Source organism: Microcaecilia unicolor, chromosome 12 (genome assembly GCF_901765095.1).
Source record: "Microcaecilia unicolor chromosome 12, aMicUni1.1, whole genome shotgun sequence".
Taxonomy (NCBI): Eukaryota; Metazoa; Chordata; class Amphibia; order Gymnophiona; family Siphonopidae; genus Microcaecilia; species Microcaecilia unicolor.
The window spans coordinates 15,159,719-15,178,222 of NC_044042.1; the positions used below are offsets into that span (position 1 = coordinate 15,159,719).

Sequence of the window (18,504 nt, forward strand, 5' to 3'; positions counted from 1 at the left end):
ATTCCAAGTATCCACCACTCTCTTCGTGAAAAAGTACTTCCTGACATTTTTCCTGAGTCTGCCCCCCTTCAATCTAATTTCATGTCCTCTCGTTCTACCGCCTTCGCATCTCCGGAAAAGATTTGTTTGCAGATTAATACCTTTCAAATATTTGAACGTCTGTATCATATCACCCCTGTTTCTCCTTTCCTCCAGAGTATACATGTTCAGGTCCACAAGTCTCCCCTCATACGTCATCTCTGAAAGCAGATTTGAGACATGGGACCAATGTGCTCAGCATAAAGAATTTGAAACCCCTGAGCTCATAGCACACAGATGAAGACTGACCGCAACTGATTTTTAAATTATGCAGCCACTTTCAATATCAATGCCAGAAATGCCTTCGGAAAGAACTTAAGCATACAAGTTTAGCAAACTTACTCATCTGTAGCAGATGTTCTCCAAGGACAGCAGGCCAAGTATTCTCACACCTGGGTGACATCCAATGAAACCCGGTGCAGACACTGGCTAACAAGATAAATGTAGAAATTTCTACCAGCATCCCACTGCGCATGAATTGGTGCCTGATGCACAAGCACGAGTCCCTCAGTCATGTAAAATAGCTAAAGAATACAACTTCAAGGGAGGTGGAAGAGTACGTGAGAGTACTTGGCCTGCTGTTCTTGGAGAACACCTGCTACAGGTGAGTAACTGACTTCTCCAAGATCAAGTAGGTCAGTTGTATTATTACATTGGGAATACCTAGCTAACAGGCTCACTGAAAACAATGCTAGGACAACAGGGACTCGAAACTTTGAGACCTTCAAATCAATCAACCTTAAACTATATACAATATAACAATATAGTTGTGAAGATGCAGCCTGGAATGGGCCGGGGGAGTGGGGGGGTTGTAGTTGGATTCTACAAACCGAACAAATTCTGAAGGACTGCCTACAGGTATTGTGCTCAAGCCAGTAATGAGATGAGAATGTGTGGAGAGAAGACCATGTTGCAGCTTTGGAAATCTCCTCTACGGAGGCTGACCTCAAGAGGACTATCAACATAGACATGGCTCTCATATCACGAGCCTTGACATGACCCTCAAGACTCAGCCCAGCCATAAGTGAAGGAGGTGCAATCTGTTAGCTAATTAGAAATTGTGTGTTTCCTGATAGCTACGTACATCCAGTTTGGGTCAGAAGAAACAAAAAGATGGGTAGACTGTCCATGGGCTTTAGTCTGCTCCTTAAAGAAGGCTAAGGGTCACTTGCAATCGTATGCAGTACACTTTTTCCAGGATGGGTGTGTGGTTTGGGGAAAATATGTTGGCAGAACAATTGTATGACTTAGATGGAACTCCAACACTACCTTTGGAAGGAACTTATGGTGCGTGCAAAAAACTATTCTATTGTGCTGAAACAGTGTACGGTGGATCAGCTACTACCTATGGTCCTGTCTACGACTTGCTGTACTCCAACACTACCTTAGGAAGGAACTTATGGTGTGTGCAGAAAACTATTCTATTGTGGTGAAACTTAGTATACAGTGGTTCAGCTACTACCTATGTCCTGTCTGTGACTTGCTTAGTGTTGTATCACAGGTTTCTGCTGTCACTTGTGGAAGAAAAGCCTTAGCCTGCAATGTATCAAACAGGATTCCTATGTACTCCAATCACTGAACTGGTGAGAAGGTGGGGCTTAGGCTTCGTGATAAACTACCCCATTAACTCTAACACCAAATAGTTAGGCGCACTGTCGCTCCCTCCTGCGATGTGCTCTTGACCAGCCAATTGACCAGATAAAAATACATTCTCCCAACTACCGCTAGATAGTTGGTGAATACCCTGGGAGTTGACGCAAGGCCAAAAGGCAGAACATGATACTGGTAGTGGTGTTTTCCTATTTGAAATCTGAAATACTTCCTGTAACTAGGAAGTATCAAAATGTGGGTATAGGCTTCCTTAAGTCAAGAGAGCATAGCCAATCTTTTTCCTGAATCATGGGAGAAGGGTGCCCATGGAAATCATCCTGAACTTTTCTTTGACCAGGAATTTGTTCAGGGCTCTTAGGTCTAGGGTGGGATGAAATCCTCCTGTTTTCTTGGGTACAAGGAAGTACCTAGAATAGAATCCTCTCTCTTCTTTCCCTGGTGGCATGGGTTTGGCCACATTGGCCTGGAGAAGGGAGGAGATTTCTTCTACAAGTACCTGCTTGTGCCGAGAGCTGATGAACGATGTTCTTGGTGGGCAATTTGGTGGTCAGGGCATAACCAAAACAGACTATTTTAAAAAAACCCACCAATTGGAGGTTACAAGGGGCCATCCGTGGTGGGAAAAAAAATTCAACCTCCCTCCTACCGGTAGGCTGTCCAGGACAGTTACATGGAGGACGACTATACTCGCCTGGAGCCAGTCAAAAGCTTGTCACTTGCTTTAACTGGGGAGCCGGATGGGACTTTTGTGGTTGAGACTGGTAAAGCAGAACACGTTAAGCGTGGGTGTCCTAGGCAGAGTGAAAAGGCAATGGAAACCTATTCCTTTCAGAATAGTAGGGTTGCTGCCTAGGCCCACTCGTAAACCTCCTAGAAGAGGCTGCAGCTGGAGGCTGCCGAGACAGGGACAGGATGGTATTAGTATGTTTCTTTGAGGTCAGAGACCTCCTCCACCTTGTCCACATAAAGATAATCTCCTCAGTAAGGTACATCACCCAACCTGTCCTGAACCGCTGATTCTAGGTCAGACACGCAGCCATGAAAGTCTGCGCCATTCCCACACCCATAAAAGATAGTCTGGACCCAATATCAAAAGAATTTTACGTGCCCCTGGCCAGATACTTTCTGCACTCCAGCTGCTTATTGGCCAACTGGCAAAGCTCTGTGGCCTGCTCCTAAGGGAGACAATCTGTAAGACTAAAGTTTACTGCGTAGCAAAGATTTCAAGTAAAGGTTTGTGTAGAGCTGGTAGGACTGGATGTGGGCAATAAGCATCTAGGCCTGAAAAGCCTTCCTCCCAAGCGAGTCATCTCCAAGCCTTTTCTACCTGGGGGAGTAGAAGCATGAGTACTACTACTATTACTACTTAACATTTCTAGAGCGCTACTAGGGTTACGCAGCGCTGTACAATTTAACAAAGAGAGACAGTCCCTGCTCAAAGAGCTTACAATCTAATAGACAAGTGAACGGTCGGTCCGATAGGGGCAGTCAAATTGGGGCAGTCTGGATTCACCGAACGGTAAGGGTTAGGTGCCGAACGCAGCATTGAAGAGGTGGGCTTTAAGCAAAGACTTGAAGACGGGCAGGGAGGGGGCTTGGCGTAAGGGTTCAGGAAGGTTGTTCCAAGCATAGGGTGAGGCGAGGCAGAATGAGCGGAGCCTGGAGTTGGCGGTGGTGGAGAAGGGTACTGAGAGGAGGGATTTATCCTGTGAACGGAGGTTACGGGCGGGAACGTAAGGGGAGATGAGGGTAGAAAGATAGTGAGGGGCAGCAGACTGAGTGCATTTGTAGGTAAGAAGGAGAAGCTTGAATTGAATGCGGTATCTGATCAGAAGCCAGTGAAGTGACCTGAGGAGAGGGGTGATATGAGTATATCGGTTCTGGCGGAATATGAGACTGGAACTCCTAACCTCGTGAGGGCAGATTCGACAACCAGAGTGGTGAGGCACTCTCTTGAATCCAGGAGCCTTCTGGATATGATACTGCATATCCGCCTTCTTAGGTGTGACCTGCACTAAGGGAGGGGGGGATTCTCAGTTCTTCATCAGTGCATCTTTAGGGATAGGGTACAATGGTACTGTGACCCCTTCCTTAGGAGGAGACAGAGTCCAGAACAGATTAACATCTCTGCCCTGGGCTACTCCTCCGTGTCCAACTTAAATGGGATGGCCAAAGCATCTCCTTAACGAAACCAGTAAAAGACCCTCAGGTGGAGATTTACGGCTCTTAAGTTGGGGAGAAATCAGAAGAGTACCACATAAGACTCCTCCCTCAGAGAAGTAATGAGGATCCTCTGAGTGAATGTGCCTGCCCCAGCTCAGTGGAACCAGTCCATGCTCTAAAGAGCTCTGGGGAAGCTTCTTCCCCCGAACTCAAGCGCAGTACTGCATGGGTTGATGTTGACACCCTTTGAGGCGCCGACGAGGATATCTCCACAGGCATGGATGGAGCCTCAGAAAGAATCTGGGCCCGATTCACAGTTGGCACACAAGCACCCTCAATGCCTGAGCAGACTGCAACTGCAGTATCTGCACCAGCTCCTCCCTCAGAATGGCTTGGTACCAAGGCATCGGCAAAGGCAGGGGAGCTGGAATGGAGGCAGCCTGAGATGTTGGTGCTGAACCTGAAGCGGGAACCTGGCTGCTTGAAGACTTTCGCACCGGCACCTCTACCAAAGAAGGGGAGCACTCCTCCCAGTGCCAGCACTGCTCAGGTAATGGAAATGCTGATACCTCAGAGCTCCTGGCACCGAACATCAAAGAGTATCTATTCTTATGCTTCTTGGGCTTCCCCGACACTCAGCATCATGGTCCTTCAGTGTCAACAAGGACAACGTTGAACCCGTACACACCCTCAGTATTGGGTACGATGCTGACTGGTTCCAGGGCCTACTTTAAGTGCCCGATGTCAAGAAAGGTAGAGACCTCCTTGATGCCGCTGCACTCCCAGTGGTAGGCAAAGTTTTAGCAGCCACTGCGGTTGATGCTTCTGGTGCCAATGTCTATGGATTGGCATTTGAGGAACCAAAAAGCCTCTCCTGCTGGACCTGCCGCACCTTCTGTGTCCTCAACTGCCTTTCCAAATAGAAAGAACAAGAGTTGGGCTCATGGTCAAGGCCAAGGCACTCAATGCACCAAGAGCGCAGAGTACGTCACAGAAGTCACCCAATTACATTGGGCGCATCTTTTGAAGCCCCTGGGGGTCGTCTTGGACATCAAGAAAAGAATCATGGCCAAATTAAACTCCTCAATTTTGAACCATAAAAAGGGACAGCATTCAAATTAAGGCCGGTGCTCCAGACTAAGCGGGCCTAGCAACTCATGAAAATAAAGGAAACTTTAAAAGCCAAAAAAAAAAAATTTAAAGAAAAGGTAACAAAATACAATAAAAAGGAAGGATAAAAATAAGGGAAAAAGGACAAAAACCTGCACAGGAAGACACTGGTACAGTAGAGAAAAAAAACACACTGAAAGAACATGACGACGCGTCCTCCTTGCTCTGTGGAAAAACAGAGAGACCTGCGCTCGTGTGTCGGGTGGGAAAGCATCAGAGAGCATGCAAGGTGAGAAGCTACAAGAAATTTCTATATTCATCGCGCAAGTCAGTGTCTGCACTGTGCTCATCGGATGATGTCACCCAGATGTGAGAATACAACTGGCCTGCTTATCCTCGGAGAAGTATAAATACATTATTCACTAATAAGAGGCCTTCAGAAAAGCACTAAATGCATCTGTAAGACTGGAAATGGCAGACTATTTCAGTATGCCACCCTCCTCTCAACATCCTTCAGATTCTAAGACACCAAGTGCCACTGGGTACAGAAGAAAAATAGTAATTAGAGCAACAGATTAAACTGTACCTCTAGTTGATGTAAGAGAGATTTGCCTTTCTTATTGATTTCATTGATAAGGGTAAAAATAGCCACTTTAATTTCCTGTTCTACTCGCTTGTTGGTTTCAGTTACTTCTTTAATCCTGCAGAATAGAAAAAAGGATAAGTTAAATATTAATTTTGTATAGTACTCAAGTTCTGTTACACAGTATCAATCACAAAATTGAGATTTTGAAGGGGAGCAAGAGGAAATAATTACAGTAGCAATCAAATTTATTTTAATTAACAAGATTCTTGTTAACCACTATATTCCTTAAAGGTAGGTCTAAGAAGGTTTACAAATTAATAGCAACACAAACATATATAAAAATAGAATCCTAAAATATTTCTTTTTAAAAATCACAATCTACCAAAAAGGAAAGTTTTTTTAATGTTTTGCTAAATACAATAGTTTGTCTCAGTACTAATATAGGAGGAAAAGAATTCCATAAATGTATTACTAAGGATGTGAACATAGTATTAGCCATCTTGAAAAACATAACTGAAGCTCAATTCAGTCTAGCTCTTATCTCCAAAACTTGGCTACACGCAAGAGATGATCCAGCAAGCCTAGACATATGTCCACCTGGATACTCCATTCTTCATTTCCCCAGAGCCAAAAAGAGAGGAGGTGACTTAGCTATCATTCCTCCAGGTAAAACCTATTACTTAATTTCAATCCTGTAACCTAGAAATTGTTGCCTGCTCTATAAAAGATGATTCCCTATCCAAATCTATCTGCCTCCTATTACTATATCGTCTTCCCAACAGCTGGAACCTGGCCAAGGCCAAACTTACTGAATTTATATCCAACATGTGTGTCAATAATGACTATCATTATAACTAGAAATATCTACTTACATCTTGAAAATGCTAATAATCTGCATACTAAACAATTCCTTGTTTTCCATAATGTCTGGCGATTCTCACTCTTCAATGGAATGCCCTCCTACAAAGGACATCAGCTAGATTTATTAGCAGCCAAATTAACTTTCACATACCTGAACCACAATGGTCCCAGATACCTTGGTCAGATCATAGCAGTCTTTCTTTCAAGCTAAACTGGAAAGAATCCACCCATTCATCTAAGCCTACTAACACATCACGTATCTTCAAAACCAGAGGTAAAATTGACCCCTCAGAATTTTGGTAACTTACTTTCCCTCTAATCCATCTACTAATTTCATCCAACAATGGAACGACACTTGCAAAACTGTTCTAGATGAACTTGCGCCAATTACAAAACAAATCCCGAACAAAAAAAAGAAGTTATCTCCATGGTTTAACGAGGACCTCCTACTAATGAAGGGTAAATGTACTAGAAAAGAAAGAATTTGGATCAAAAATAAATCCAATGAACTGGAAAAAAAACTCCTAAAATCATACAAGAGCATGATTACCAAAGCAAAAACCACTTACTATTCAAAACTTACAGGCAAAAAAAAGTTAACCCACAAAAACTTTACACACTAGTAAATAAGCTACTGAATATTCCAACTACTACAAATGAATCCACTCCAACAGCTGATCAGTTAGTGTCATAGTCTGAGTAACATACATAGTACCATAGTAGATGACGGCAGAAAAAGACCTGCATGGTCCATCCAGTCTGCCCAACAAGATAACTCATATGTGGTAATTTTGTGTATACCCTACTTTGATTTGTACCTATGTTCTTCAGGGCACAGACCGTATAAGTCTGCCCAACACTATCCCCGCCTCCCAACCACCAGCCCTGGCACAGACCGTATAAGTCCGCCCAGCACTATCCCTGCCTCCCACCACCGGCTCTGGCACAGACCGTATAAGTCTGCCCAGCACTATCCCCGCACCCCAACCACCAGCCCCGCCTCCTGATCTTGACTAAGCTCCTGAGGATCCATTCCTTCTGCATAGGATTCCTTTATGCTTATCCCATGCGTGTTTGAATTCCGTTACCGTTTTCATTTCCACCACCTCCCGCGGGAGGGCATTCCAAGCATCCACTACTCTCTCTGTGAAAAAATACTTCCTGACATTTTTCTTGAGTCTGCCCCCCCTTCAATCTCATTTCATGTCCTACCGCCTTCCCATCTCCGGAAAAGGTTCGTTTGCGGATTAATAACTTTCAAATATTTGAACGTCTGAATCATATCACCCCTGTTTCTCCTTTCCTCCAGAGTATACATGTTTAGTTCAGCAAGTAGAAAATAACTAAAATCAGACAAGAATTAAATAACTCCCTATCATCAATAGATCATTTTCTTAATCTATATGATCCTTCACCACTATGCTCCCAAGCAGACAGAACCTGGTCGGCCTTTCACCCACTTACAACTCATCCAGTCAAAAGTACTCTTCACAAATCTACTAAATCACAATATCTACTTGATAACTGCCCTAGTTAGTTTCTCAAATCAGCCTCTAATTTACTTATAAGTTATTTGCACTCAAACATAACTTTAATGCTACCTCAGGGCCTATTCGCCTCTCAAAATAGCAACATTATTTAGACTCCCATACCGAAGAATACCCAAACCAGCCTAAGTGTAGTCTACAGACCAGTGGCTTCAATCCCATTATTGGTAAAGGTAACAGAGTGGTTAGTCACGCTACAACTAATGGACTATGTCCAACTTCACTCCATTTTACATAGCTCACAATCCAGTTTTAGACCCTCTCATAGTACTAAAACGTTTCTCACCACCCTCCTAGCTAAATTTAGACCAGAACGTAATTTTGGTAACAAAATATTAATACTCAAATTTGATATGTCCAGTGCCTTTGACACTGTTGAAACGATGATTATTTTGTTATTCCAAAGTCTATTGAAAACTCACTTCTTTGGTCTAAGGAAATAAGCACCCTTCTCAAATAAACTCATGGCACTAATTTTTACCTCATCACACCTCCTACTACTCCTGTATCCTATTTCATTATCTTTTCCCTCTATATTTCAATTATTTAGCTTAAATTACAGAGGAGTTCATTTACAGAATGCCAGAAAGCCCAACGTAGGCTTACCAATCACTCTTTCAGGACTACCACCGGCAGTAGTCCTGCCCCAAGAGCGCGCCATTTCCGGGGAAACAGAAAACCCACAGAAATGGCTTGCACTGCAGTAACTCAGCAGTAATCAGGCATCGCCATGCGCTGCCCAGATACTGCCGGGTTAGCACGGGAAATTACAAACCGGTAAGCCTGACATTGGTGTGACAGGGAGCCCTTACCGCCACCTATTGAGGTGGTGATAAGGGTTCCCTGTCACACCAGACTGGCTAGTGGTCCCCCAGGACAGGTTGAGAACCGATGCTCAATAATAGAGAACCCCCTGAAAGACACAGCAAAACACAAACCAGAGCCTTTCAATAGGGGGAAAAAAAATCATTTGGAGAGGTGAGCAAAACAAAAATCTGACTTTTAATAGGAAGAGATTCAAACTTCTAAACTATTTTTGATGTAGCTGGCTGTTAGCTAATTAATAAATGGCACCATATGGAAGGCTGTGCATACTGGAAAGAGGGGGGAGATTATACACCGTACAAGCTGCAGCAGCCATTGCTGCTTAATGTTCTGCACTTCCCTAACACAGTCTCAGAAAGATATCAAACGCAAGAGCATGCTTAAAAATTTCTTTTTTTTTTTTTAATTAAAAAAAAATGTTCGTTCTTACCTATTTTGGACCTGAGTAGCAGCAAAATGAACATAATTTTTCTTTTCAAGAAGTTTGGCTAGCAAATTTTCAATAGCGCCCTTTTGATTCTGAAAAGCTTCTTCCAAAAACTGATACCTTTAAACACACAGGATAAACATTAAGTTTTATATTAAAACAAATGTGATTATAAAAATACAATCAAATTAACTTGTTAGCTCTACAGTAGACAATTATTAAATCAAACCTGTTTGTGAGACTAAATAGCCCATGAGGAACACAGGTCAATCATTTTACAGTGCAATCTTTTCACTCCAGTTCTTATTTTCCATGTAAAATAAACCTTCAAAAAGCTCCCTACTTGTATAACACTAAAAACATGCAACATTACCCAAGTATAAAGATGCACGAGTGAAAACATGACAAATTCTCTGCCTCCCCAGGCATCGAATAAAGTACATAAAGCAGATCAGACAATTTTTCACAATTAAGATTTTTATGACCTGAAAACTGACTCAAGGTCAGACAAACCAACTGGTAATTACAAAATAGTTGTATAAACAATATCAAATGATCTGCTGCCTTTTTATGGAGTGGAGGAGTAGCCTAGTGGTTACTGCAGCAGACTTTGTTCCTGGGGAACTGGGTTCGATTCCCACTGCAGCTCCTTGTGACTCTGGACAAGTCACTTAACCCTCCATTGCCCCTGGTACAAAATAAGTACCTGAATATATGTAAACCGCTTTGAATGTAGTTGCAAAAACCACAGAAAGGTGGTATATCAAGTCCCATTTCCCTTCCCCTTTATATATTTAGGTAGACAAGAAAATGGTACCAAAATTAATGGTTAGATTTTAATTTTTCCTCAACTAAAAATGACAAATCAAGTCTTACATTAACCACTCGTACAGCGTGCTCAAAATGACTTGCAGGAACTGTCTTAACGTTAAAGTAGCAGTGCCACACACATTCAACGTGAGGGACATATTTCTTTTTGGTACCTTTCCAGTAAAAAAGAAAAAAAAAATTAAAGCCTTTTTAAAACATTTTTTTTTACACCTTGGGCACAACTAGAGATAATTTTTCCCCGATTTGTAGCTTTAGATCTTACTGCATTGTGGATGAAACAGCAGAGAAGAGGATACAGTATGAAAGGATACGGCAGATGCACCAGGCAGAAAACAAAGATTTTGGCACAGGCAATATGGGTATATGTCCAGAGCACTCAAGCACAAGTGCCTGGAATCCAGCTCTCCAATCTCTGCCTGTAGAAGCCAGAATCTTTTATATCTGATCCCAAGCAAAATTCAAAGCCATGACAACCCTAGACTCATGCTGGAACAGGAAAATCAAAATTAAAAAGAAAAAAAAAAAAAAGACACACCCACACACACTTCTTGGTGGCAAGACATTTTCACCATCAGTTTTAAACAGAAACCAAGTACAATGACCAACAGAGCACAAGGTTCATCTCATCTGCCCATTTTCCACAAATAACCCACATCTGATCTCCAGTTGTATCCTCACCTTTTCACTAACTAGTTTCTGTGCTTGTCCAGAGTTGCTAGGAATATAGGGCTGGAGTCAATATTCTAGCACTGAAGCAAAACAGTCATCTGAAGTACAGCACAACAAAGACCCTTATTGGCAAAGATCCTGAGAAATCCCTGGTGGCCTAAATGAACCCTGAGCACCCTCCGCCCTCCCCATATCCATTTTGGTCGAGAGGCAGAAGCGATGCCTACTTTTTCCCACCTCCTGCACTGTCATCTTGCAAAATGGCAGTGCCGGACTCCCAGCAATATGTTTTTAGCATACTGCTAAACAAGGGAACTGCTTCCAGGGTCCTCTTGGGCCACCAGGGATTCTTCTAGTTGGTTGGCATAATGAACAGTGAATGGGGACTGCCTCAAGCAGCACTGATATGGAGGGAGAAAAATAAAGCCTAATGCAGGAAAACAGTAGATTACTGTCAATGCAACATTCCTTTTTATAACACTGTGGTAAGTTTGCATGCCATCCATTTACTGCATTGGGTGTAAAGGTTTTGTTCAGTGCACACTTCTAGGATCCCTGTTAGGTGTTTACTTGGAAGTCCTCAGTCATAACTTTAAAAAGACCATCAGCCAAAATAATTGCCCAACAGTGACATCAAGTACTGTGAAAACTAAATTTAGCTGGCAGGTTTAAAAAAAAAAAAGTGTAAGATCCTCTTTTTGATTCAGACATTTAATTCTTAATGAACAATATTAAAAAATGTATTTATTTATTTATTTTCATTTGTATCCCACATTTTCCCACCTATTTGCGGGCTCAGTGTGGCTTACAATACATTGTAAATGATGGAAGTGCAATTGGTTGCAGTACAATTATGGGTTACATTGTGAAGAGTTGTATAAGACAGAGTAAATGCAGGATATTATTAGGGGATGGAACAGTGGAATATAACAGTGGTGAGTTGAGAGGGGGACAGAGCAGTATCGAGGGAACAGGGAGGTCTGAATTTTATCTGTGGGTAGGGTTTAGGAGTGGTGAGAGCGCGGGAGAAGAGATTTCAGAGAGTGTATTGGCGCGTGTCTATGAGATTGTATGGGCTTCATGTGCTTTTTTTTGTGTGTGTGATGTTTTAAGAGAGCAATCACACAAGACAGGAAGTCCTTTCTGAGCCCCAAACTGAAGAGAGTAATGAAAGTGGTTTGTACTCTATAACCAACTTATCTTATATTATCCAAATATTAAGGAGACATTAGTACATTAGTCAAAGAGCACCCCATTAAGAGGATGCAACCGGGCTTGGCCCACATATGGTTGATGCAGGAACGTTTATATTTCTCACTGTATTTGTGCATTTGCCATTTTTTTTTAGTCAAAACTTACATTTTTCCAAACAATAATACTTTGAGAGTGCAAACATTATAGAAATAATGGAAGCCTTCAGTGTATTGTGTCCACTCTAACAGAATGAATGGAAACACAATTTAGCATTACTACTACCGGTCTAAAAATCTGGTATTCATGCTCAATTTGTTGCCAGAGAATGTCGTAAAGGCGGTTAGCTTAGCACAGTTTAAAAAAGGTTTGGACGGCTTCCTAAAGGAAAAGTCCATAGACCATTATTAAATGGACTTGGGGAAAATCCACTATTTCTGGGATAAGCAGTATAAAATGTTTTGTACTTTTTGGGGATCTTGACAGGTATTTGTGACCTGGATTGGCCACTGTTGTAAACAGGATGCTGGGCTTGATGGACCTTTGGTCTTTTCCAGTATGGCAATACTTACGTATTTATGTATACAACATAGAGACATCCAAGCGTGTAATAAATCATGCAATAGATACATACAGTGTAGAAAACATTCAAAATACTACCTACAAATACTGAGCAACAATCTAAAAGTTTGAAACACTGCTAGAGTATGAATGATTACATTGAATGGAACATTTTATAGTTTGCATTTTAGTGTCATTATTTCCTCTTGCTGTTAAATCTTGGCGTGTCCCTTCAGTCAGCAACATCTTGAAATTTTTCACATATGAAGAGTGAACCACTCTGGACATCACGGGAATTTGAAGAAGTTGAGGTTCCTGATGAAGGGACTGGTTTCCTGAAACAGGACTCTGTTGACCCAAACATTGGCTAAACTGGCTGGAATTGTAGACGGGTCATGAATTTATGATCCATCTAATGAGAATCCTTTCTATTGCACACATTAGAAAAATATCTGCATTTTTGGCTTCTCATAGCTGCTTCCATCATTACTGAAGAGTGTGATAACAGGACACTATTAAATCCTGAAGATGTTGAAGATGTACTTAATATCCAACCTTCTAGAAAGAGACTGAATGGAAAGTGGATTCTGCCACAAATGCAATTGTGGCATCTTTTCACTTAATATTGTTGAACCGAATGGTTTGAATATGGCTGTGTAGTGGCAAGCTTTCTATTGAACATTACTACCTTAAGAACCGTCTTGTCTTGTGATTGGCTATTCCTGTATTTGGTATAAAAGCTGGTGGCAATTTAGGACAATCTTTAAGCTCTGGTTCCACCTCCTGAAGCAGTGGGTTTGTAGGTTTTGGACAGCTGGAATTTGTTCATGTTCAGTAGCACTTGAAGAGTTCCTTGATGCACTGGAATAGTAGCAAGAGAAATATCCAGTGTACCTGAATGTAACTCACCTTGAGCTACTACTGAAAAAGGTGTGAGCAAAATCTAAATAAACAAACATATGGAATGTTGCTACTACTGAAGTTTCTACATGGAATGTTGCCACTTTTTGAGATTCTGGAATGTTGCTACTATTTGAGATTCTAGATGGAATGTTGCTAGTGGAGGAGTGGCCTAGTGGTTAGAGCACCGGTCTTGTAATCTTAAGGTGGCTGGTTCAAATCCCACTGCTGCTCCTTGTGATCTTGGGCAAGTCACTTAACCCTCCATTGCCTCAGGTACAAACTTAGATTGTGAGCCCTCCTGGGACAGAGAAATATCCAGAGTACCTGAATGTAACTCACCTTGAGCTACTACTGAAAAAGGTGTGAGCAAAATCTAAATAAATAATAATAATAATTTGAGGAGCTATTTGGAAAAGATCTCTTCAGTCAAGCTAAGTATTTGTGGGACTGTATTTTGATACGAGTTATGAACTATTAGTAGTGTGTGCTGGAACTTTGGGGACTTGGATATTTTTGTTTTTTTTGATGACTAAAACAAATTATGTGGTTTTTCTCTGGTTTTTTACTTAGCAACTTTTTCTCCATTTCTGGAGTTTTTTTTCCTGTGGATACAAAATTTAGCAGGGCCAATGATAATATCTAGGAATCCTTTTGGGGACAGGCTGACATGTTTGGTCAGACCATTGCTCTGAGTTTTGAGGCCTCGTTTGTTTAAATTGTGAGATTTTTCATAGCTCCCCACAGTCTGGTTTAGCCATCCTGTTAGCAAACTGCATGTTTCATGCTCTTTTTGGGATATTTTGAAAGTTTGCTACCCCTTATGAATTTTTTTCTGGTTCTTCCATGTACAGGCCCAGCTACTGTTGTCTTCGGGGTTTCTATAATATTTCAAAAGGCCAAAGACAACAATTTCCTGCTCAAGAGAAGAACTTCTGTAGCCATGTTACTGACAAAGTTTGAATGCAAAACATCATCTTATGGAACATCATTCCTCAGTGCTGAAGAAGGGTCAGATGTAATTTCATTAGATCCCTCTTCCTCACATGTAGCTGAACATATAAAGAATTTAGGAGACATTCCACAATAGGTTGAAAAGGCCATGGAAGAAAAGAATGAGCAGCTAAACCTAAAGACCGGGGGGGGGGGGGGGGGGGGGGGGGGGGGGGGGGGGGAGAGAGAACAGGATCCAAGCACAGTGCGACTTAGCCATCTCACTCCTCTGGTTTGACTAACACAGAGCAATGGGGAAAGAACCTCAGATGGATTTTTATAACATTGGACCCATGCACAGTCAACTCTTTGTTCATTTATCTCATTGGGTACACTGAACGGACAAGTACAGGTGCTTATCTGCCGTCTTCTATATTACTACTAGCCGTTGAGCCCGTCCAAGCGGGCTAGTTTTGGAATGGGGGGGGGGGGGTTCCGAGCCCCCCACCCACGGGTCGCCGCCGCCGCCCCTCCACCCAGCCTGAGCACTGTCTTTATTGAACTTACCAGTAGAGACTTCCCGCTCTGTCCCGCCCCCGTCATCACGTATTGATGCGGGGGCGAGGCAGAGAGGGAAGTCTCTACTGCGCTTTTGCGAGTGAGTACGCCACTCGCCTTTTATATGTTTGATGTTATATTCATTTCAAAAAAGTTAACACACAAGTTAAAAAAGGGAAATTGGATAGGAAGACCTAGAGAACTATATCAGCTTAAATTATGGTAAACAATGACAACAAAAGAGAAAAAAAAAAGTGGTGATGTTGCAGTGTAATTTTTTTAATCAACTGATTCACCCATATTTGTATAATTGAAGAAAATGGATCATAATCAGACTTGAAAGCATTCTGCACAATTTCTTACATATTTCCATGTTGCTCTTCTATTGCTTAATTATGGAGAAGTTAGATCTTACCTCTTTCCATTAGTCCTTCCCACTATTCCACAACCTGAGGGAAAGTTGTGTTCATCAACTAGCAGGTGGAGATAAAGAAATGAAAACTGAACTGAAACATCTCCTGGCATCTAGTCAAGCTCCTCAGTATTTATGTAGGCAAGCAGTAAGGAGACACTCAGAACAAACACAACAATCTTAACTCCTCACTAACCTAACACTAACCAGATGACGTTAACATGTGTTGGCGTATCTCTGAACAACTTGTAGAGAACAAGAGATATGCAGGAAGCACAATGCCAAGGTGACAGTCATTATTTGACTCATTATTTCACACCAACCAAACATCTCAGAAACTTAGTCTCTGGAGTAGAGGGAAGGACTAATGGTAAGAAAATAATCAGGTAAGACCTAATTTCTCCTTCTAATACACAAGCTTCCCACTATTCAAGAACCTGTGGGATGTTCAAAATCAATCCTTAGAGGGTGGTATCCTGGTGCCGCTGCCCTGTGAACCAAAGCCCCAAAACTGGCTTCTGCCCGTGCCACAATGTCCACCCTAGTGCTTGGCAAAAGCATGCAGCACTGACCACATCGCTACTTGCAAATATCCGGACACAGTAGGGTAGTCTCTCTACCTAAGATGTCCCTGTATGCCTTGTAGAATGAGTTGGCAAGGCCTAAGAGCCTGCATCCCTGCAAGCAAATAAGGTGACGTGATAGTCGCCTTCAGCCATCTAGTAATCGTGGGCTTGGAAGCCATGAGGCCAAGCCTCTGCTTACTAAAAAGCACAGTCTGTACGATGTGTGAAACTCATCCGTTTCTTATATCTAATGAGGATTCTATGCACATCCGTGACTTCGATATCTAATGAGGCCTCTAAGCACATCGAGTCCCTTCAAGATTACTGATACTTTTCATTCTCTCTGGAAAAAGGACAAAAGCTCCACAGATTGGTTGAGATGAAATGCTGATACCACTTTCAGAAGAAAGGACGGAACCATGCACAAGGATTCCGAGAGAAACTGAAGTTCCAAAACCCTACGTGCCGACTCAACAGCCACCAAGAATGCTGTCTTTAGCCTAACATCTTTCAGGGAGGCCTTCCAGAGTGGCTCAAAAGGAGGCTTCTGAAGAGCCCACTCCCCACAAGTACTGAATATCTGAGTGAACTACAAGAGATGTCTTCTGTAGTTGGCCCCTGAAACAGGGCAAAGCAGCAACCTAAACTTTTAGAGAACCCAACGCCAATCCTTTCTGAAGGCCTGCCTGGAGAAATGCTAGGATGTGCATGATCTGAGCAGAGAAGGAAGAAAGTCCACCCTCAGATCAGCCCTTTAACATTCTCCATACCCTCAAGTTTCTAAGCCTGAAGCATGGTAGCAATGACAGAATGAGAATAACCATTTTATCTCAACCAAGTCGTTAGACCAAAGGGGTACGGATCCCCTATGAGCACCAGACCTTGCTTCAGTAGGCCATGTACCTGTGGAAGACGGAGAGAACCCCATCCAACAGTTGAATCAGGTCTGCATACCATGGCATCCGGGGCTGCAAGAATTATTCTATTCCGGTGCAATACAATGCTTTTCAACACGGCCTACCATGGGCCAAGGAGGGGAGACATACAGTAGATGTGTCTCTGGCCAGGGTTGCAGTAGGGCATCGATGCCTATTTAGCCCGGTTCTTTCTGCCGGCTGAAGGACTTGAGCACTTTGGCATTCTTTTTCATCAACATCAAGTCCAAAAATGCAGAACCCCATCTGTCTACTATCAGCTGAAACCCCTGGCCGGATAGTTCCCATTCTCCTGGGTCCAAGGAACACCCATCTTGTGTTGCTGACTGCTGATGCCACCTACGAGCTGTATAATCGCTTGAAGACCCAAAGAGGCCGCTTCAAAGACTTATTTGAGCAAGCCTTCTAACTTCCTATCCTGTAGGACTTTTAGGGCAATGCCCCCTTCGAAACCAGAAGTCCACACTGGGAAACTGCAATTTATCTTTCTCCTCCGGAACTAACAAGTAGAGACAAGCCATGGCTCTTCCCACTCTCAGCCTCACATCCAGTGAGACCCAATTCTGCTGTAATCAGGTCCTGAATGTCTGGATGCATCAGGAAGGCCCTTAGATGGAACTCAGCCTCCTCATGATCAATGAAGAAAGAACTCCTGGCGTCAAAGCAGAAGGCTCCTCAATAGAACACACCACCAGTGCCTCAGAAATAAGAGTACTGAGCTCCTCTTTATGAAACAACCTCAGTACTTTCAGATCATCACCCTCCTCAGAAGGAAGTTCTCCCTCCTCCAATGGCTCCTCTGAATAGTCTGAGGCCACATCAGATAAGGAGGGAGAAGCAGAGGGCCTCATCTGTCCACTATTGGAGGTCTAAATGAGATTTGTTAGGAGCTGGAGGAGGCAGAGGGCAAGAAACTGAAGCACCTTGCAGAAACTATTGATTGTCCCTGCTTCAGTAAATAGGCAGAGAAAACAAAGATCCTGATGCAGCTGAATGCTCTGTTGGGCCCTGAAACTGTAAAATGGCAGCCATGTTCCGCACATGATCAGACAGAAGTTGCTCCTTATTGACAACCAGCCCCGATGAAATGGTGCCCATTCCTCGCTCTCCTGCATCAACCTGCACACCGGCCCTGTCCAAAGACCCCATCATATTCAGATACTGCACCAAACCAGAAGATGTGCTGCTGCCAAATATTTCCTCCGCGTTATGCAGGATTCCCAGCTTGCATGAACTGCAATACCCTGACATCAGCCAGCAGATACCACAGCAACTATCTCCACGGAATCATCATTCACTTCGACTGTCACAAGTGCACATGTGTCCCAAGTGGTGAATCAGGATCCGTAGCCAAGTAGAGCTTGCAAGCCTCCAAACAGTTGAGTCAAACTTTAGTCGGACTTGCCACTGACAGCTGCTTCCACCGAAGCTCACAGTCTCCACAAGTCTTAGCACAGATGAGACAGGCTCAGGACTGATACTCTGTCCCATGCTCTCCAGTAAACCTATTTCTCGTGTGTGTGTGTGTGTGTGTGTGCACGTGTGTTTTTAAAGGCTGTTGTGCTGGAAAAGGAGAGCTCCACAGGAACAAAGGAAATGGGAGAGGTGATGGAAGTAAATTCATAGGGCACCAGAGACAGGGATCTGAAGACCTACAGATATGACTCTGCAGACTCAAGCCACCCGCAAAACTCAACTATAAATCAGTTGATCAACTGGACCAGAAGCAAAGCACTCAGA

At 42.9% G+C, this 18,504-nt stretch overlaps 1 protein-coding gene across 1 annotated transcript in view; it reads right to left on the reverse strand.

Annotated features, from left to right (window-relative positions):
• TRIM33 (tripartite motif containing 33) overlaps window positions 1-18,504 on the reverse strand; it is a 149,419-nt gene that overhangs the window by 67,254 nt on the left and 63,661 nt on the right. The window contains 2 exon segments of the mRNA XM_030220415.1: window positions 5,549-5,663; window positions 9,212-9,328. Coding sequence (XP_030076275.1) covers window positions 5,549-5,663; window positions 9,212-9,328 — 232 coding nt within the window.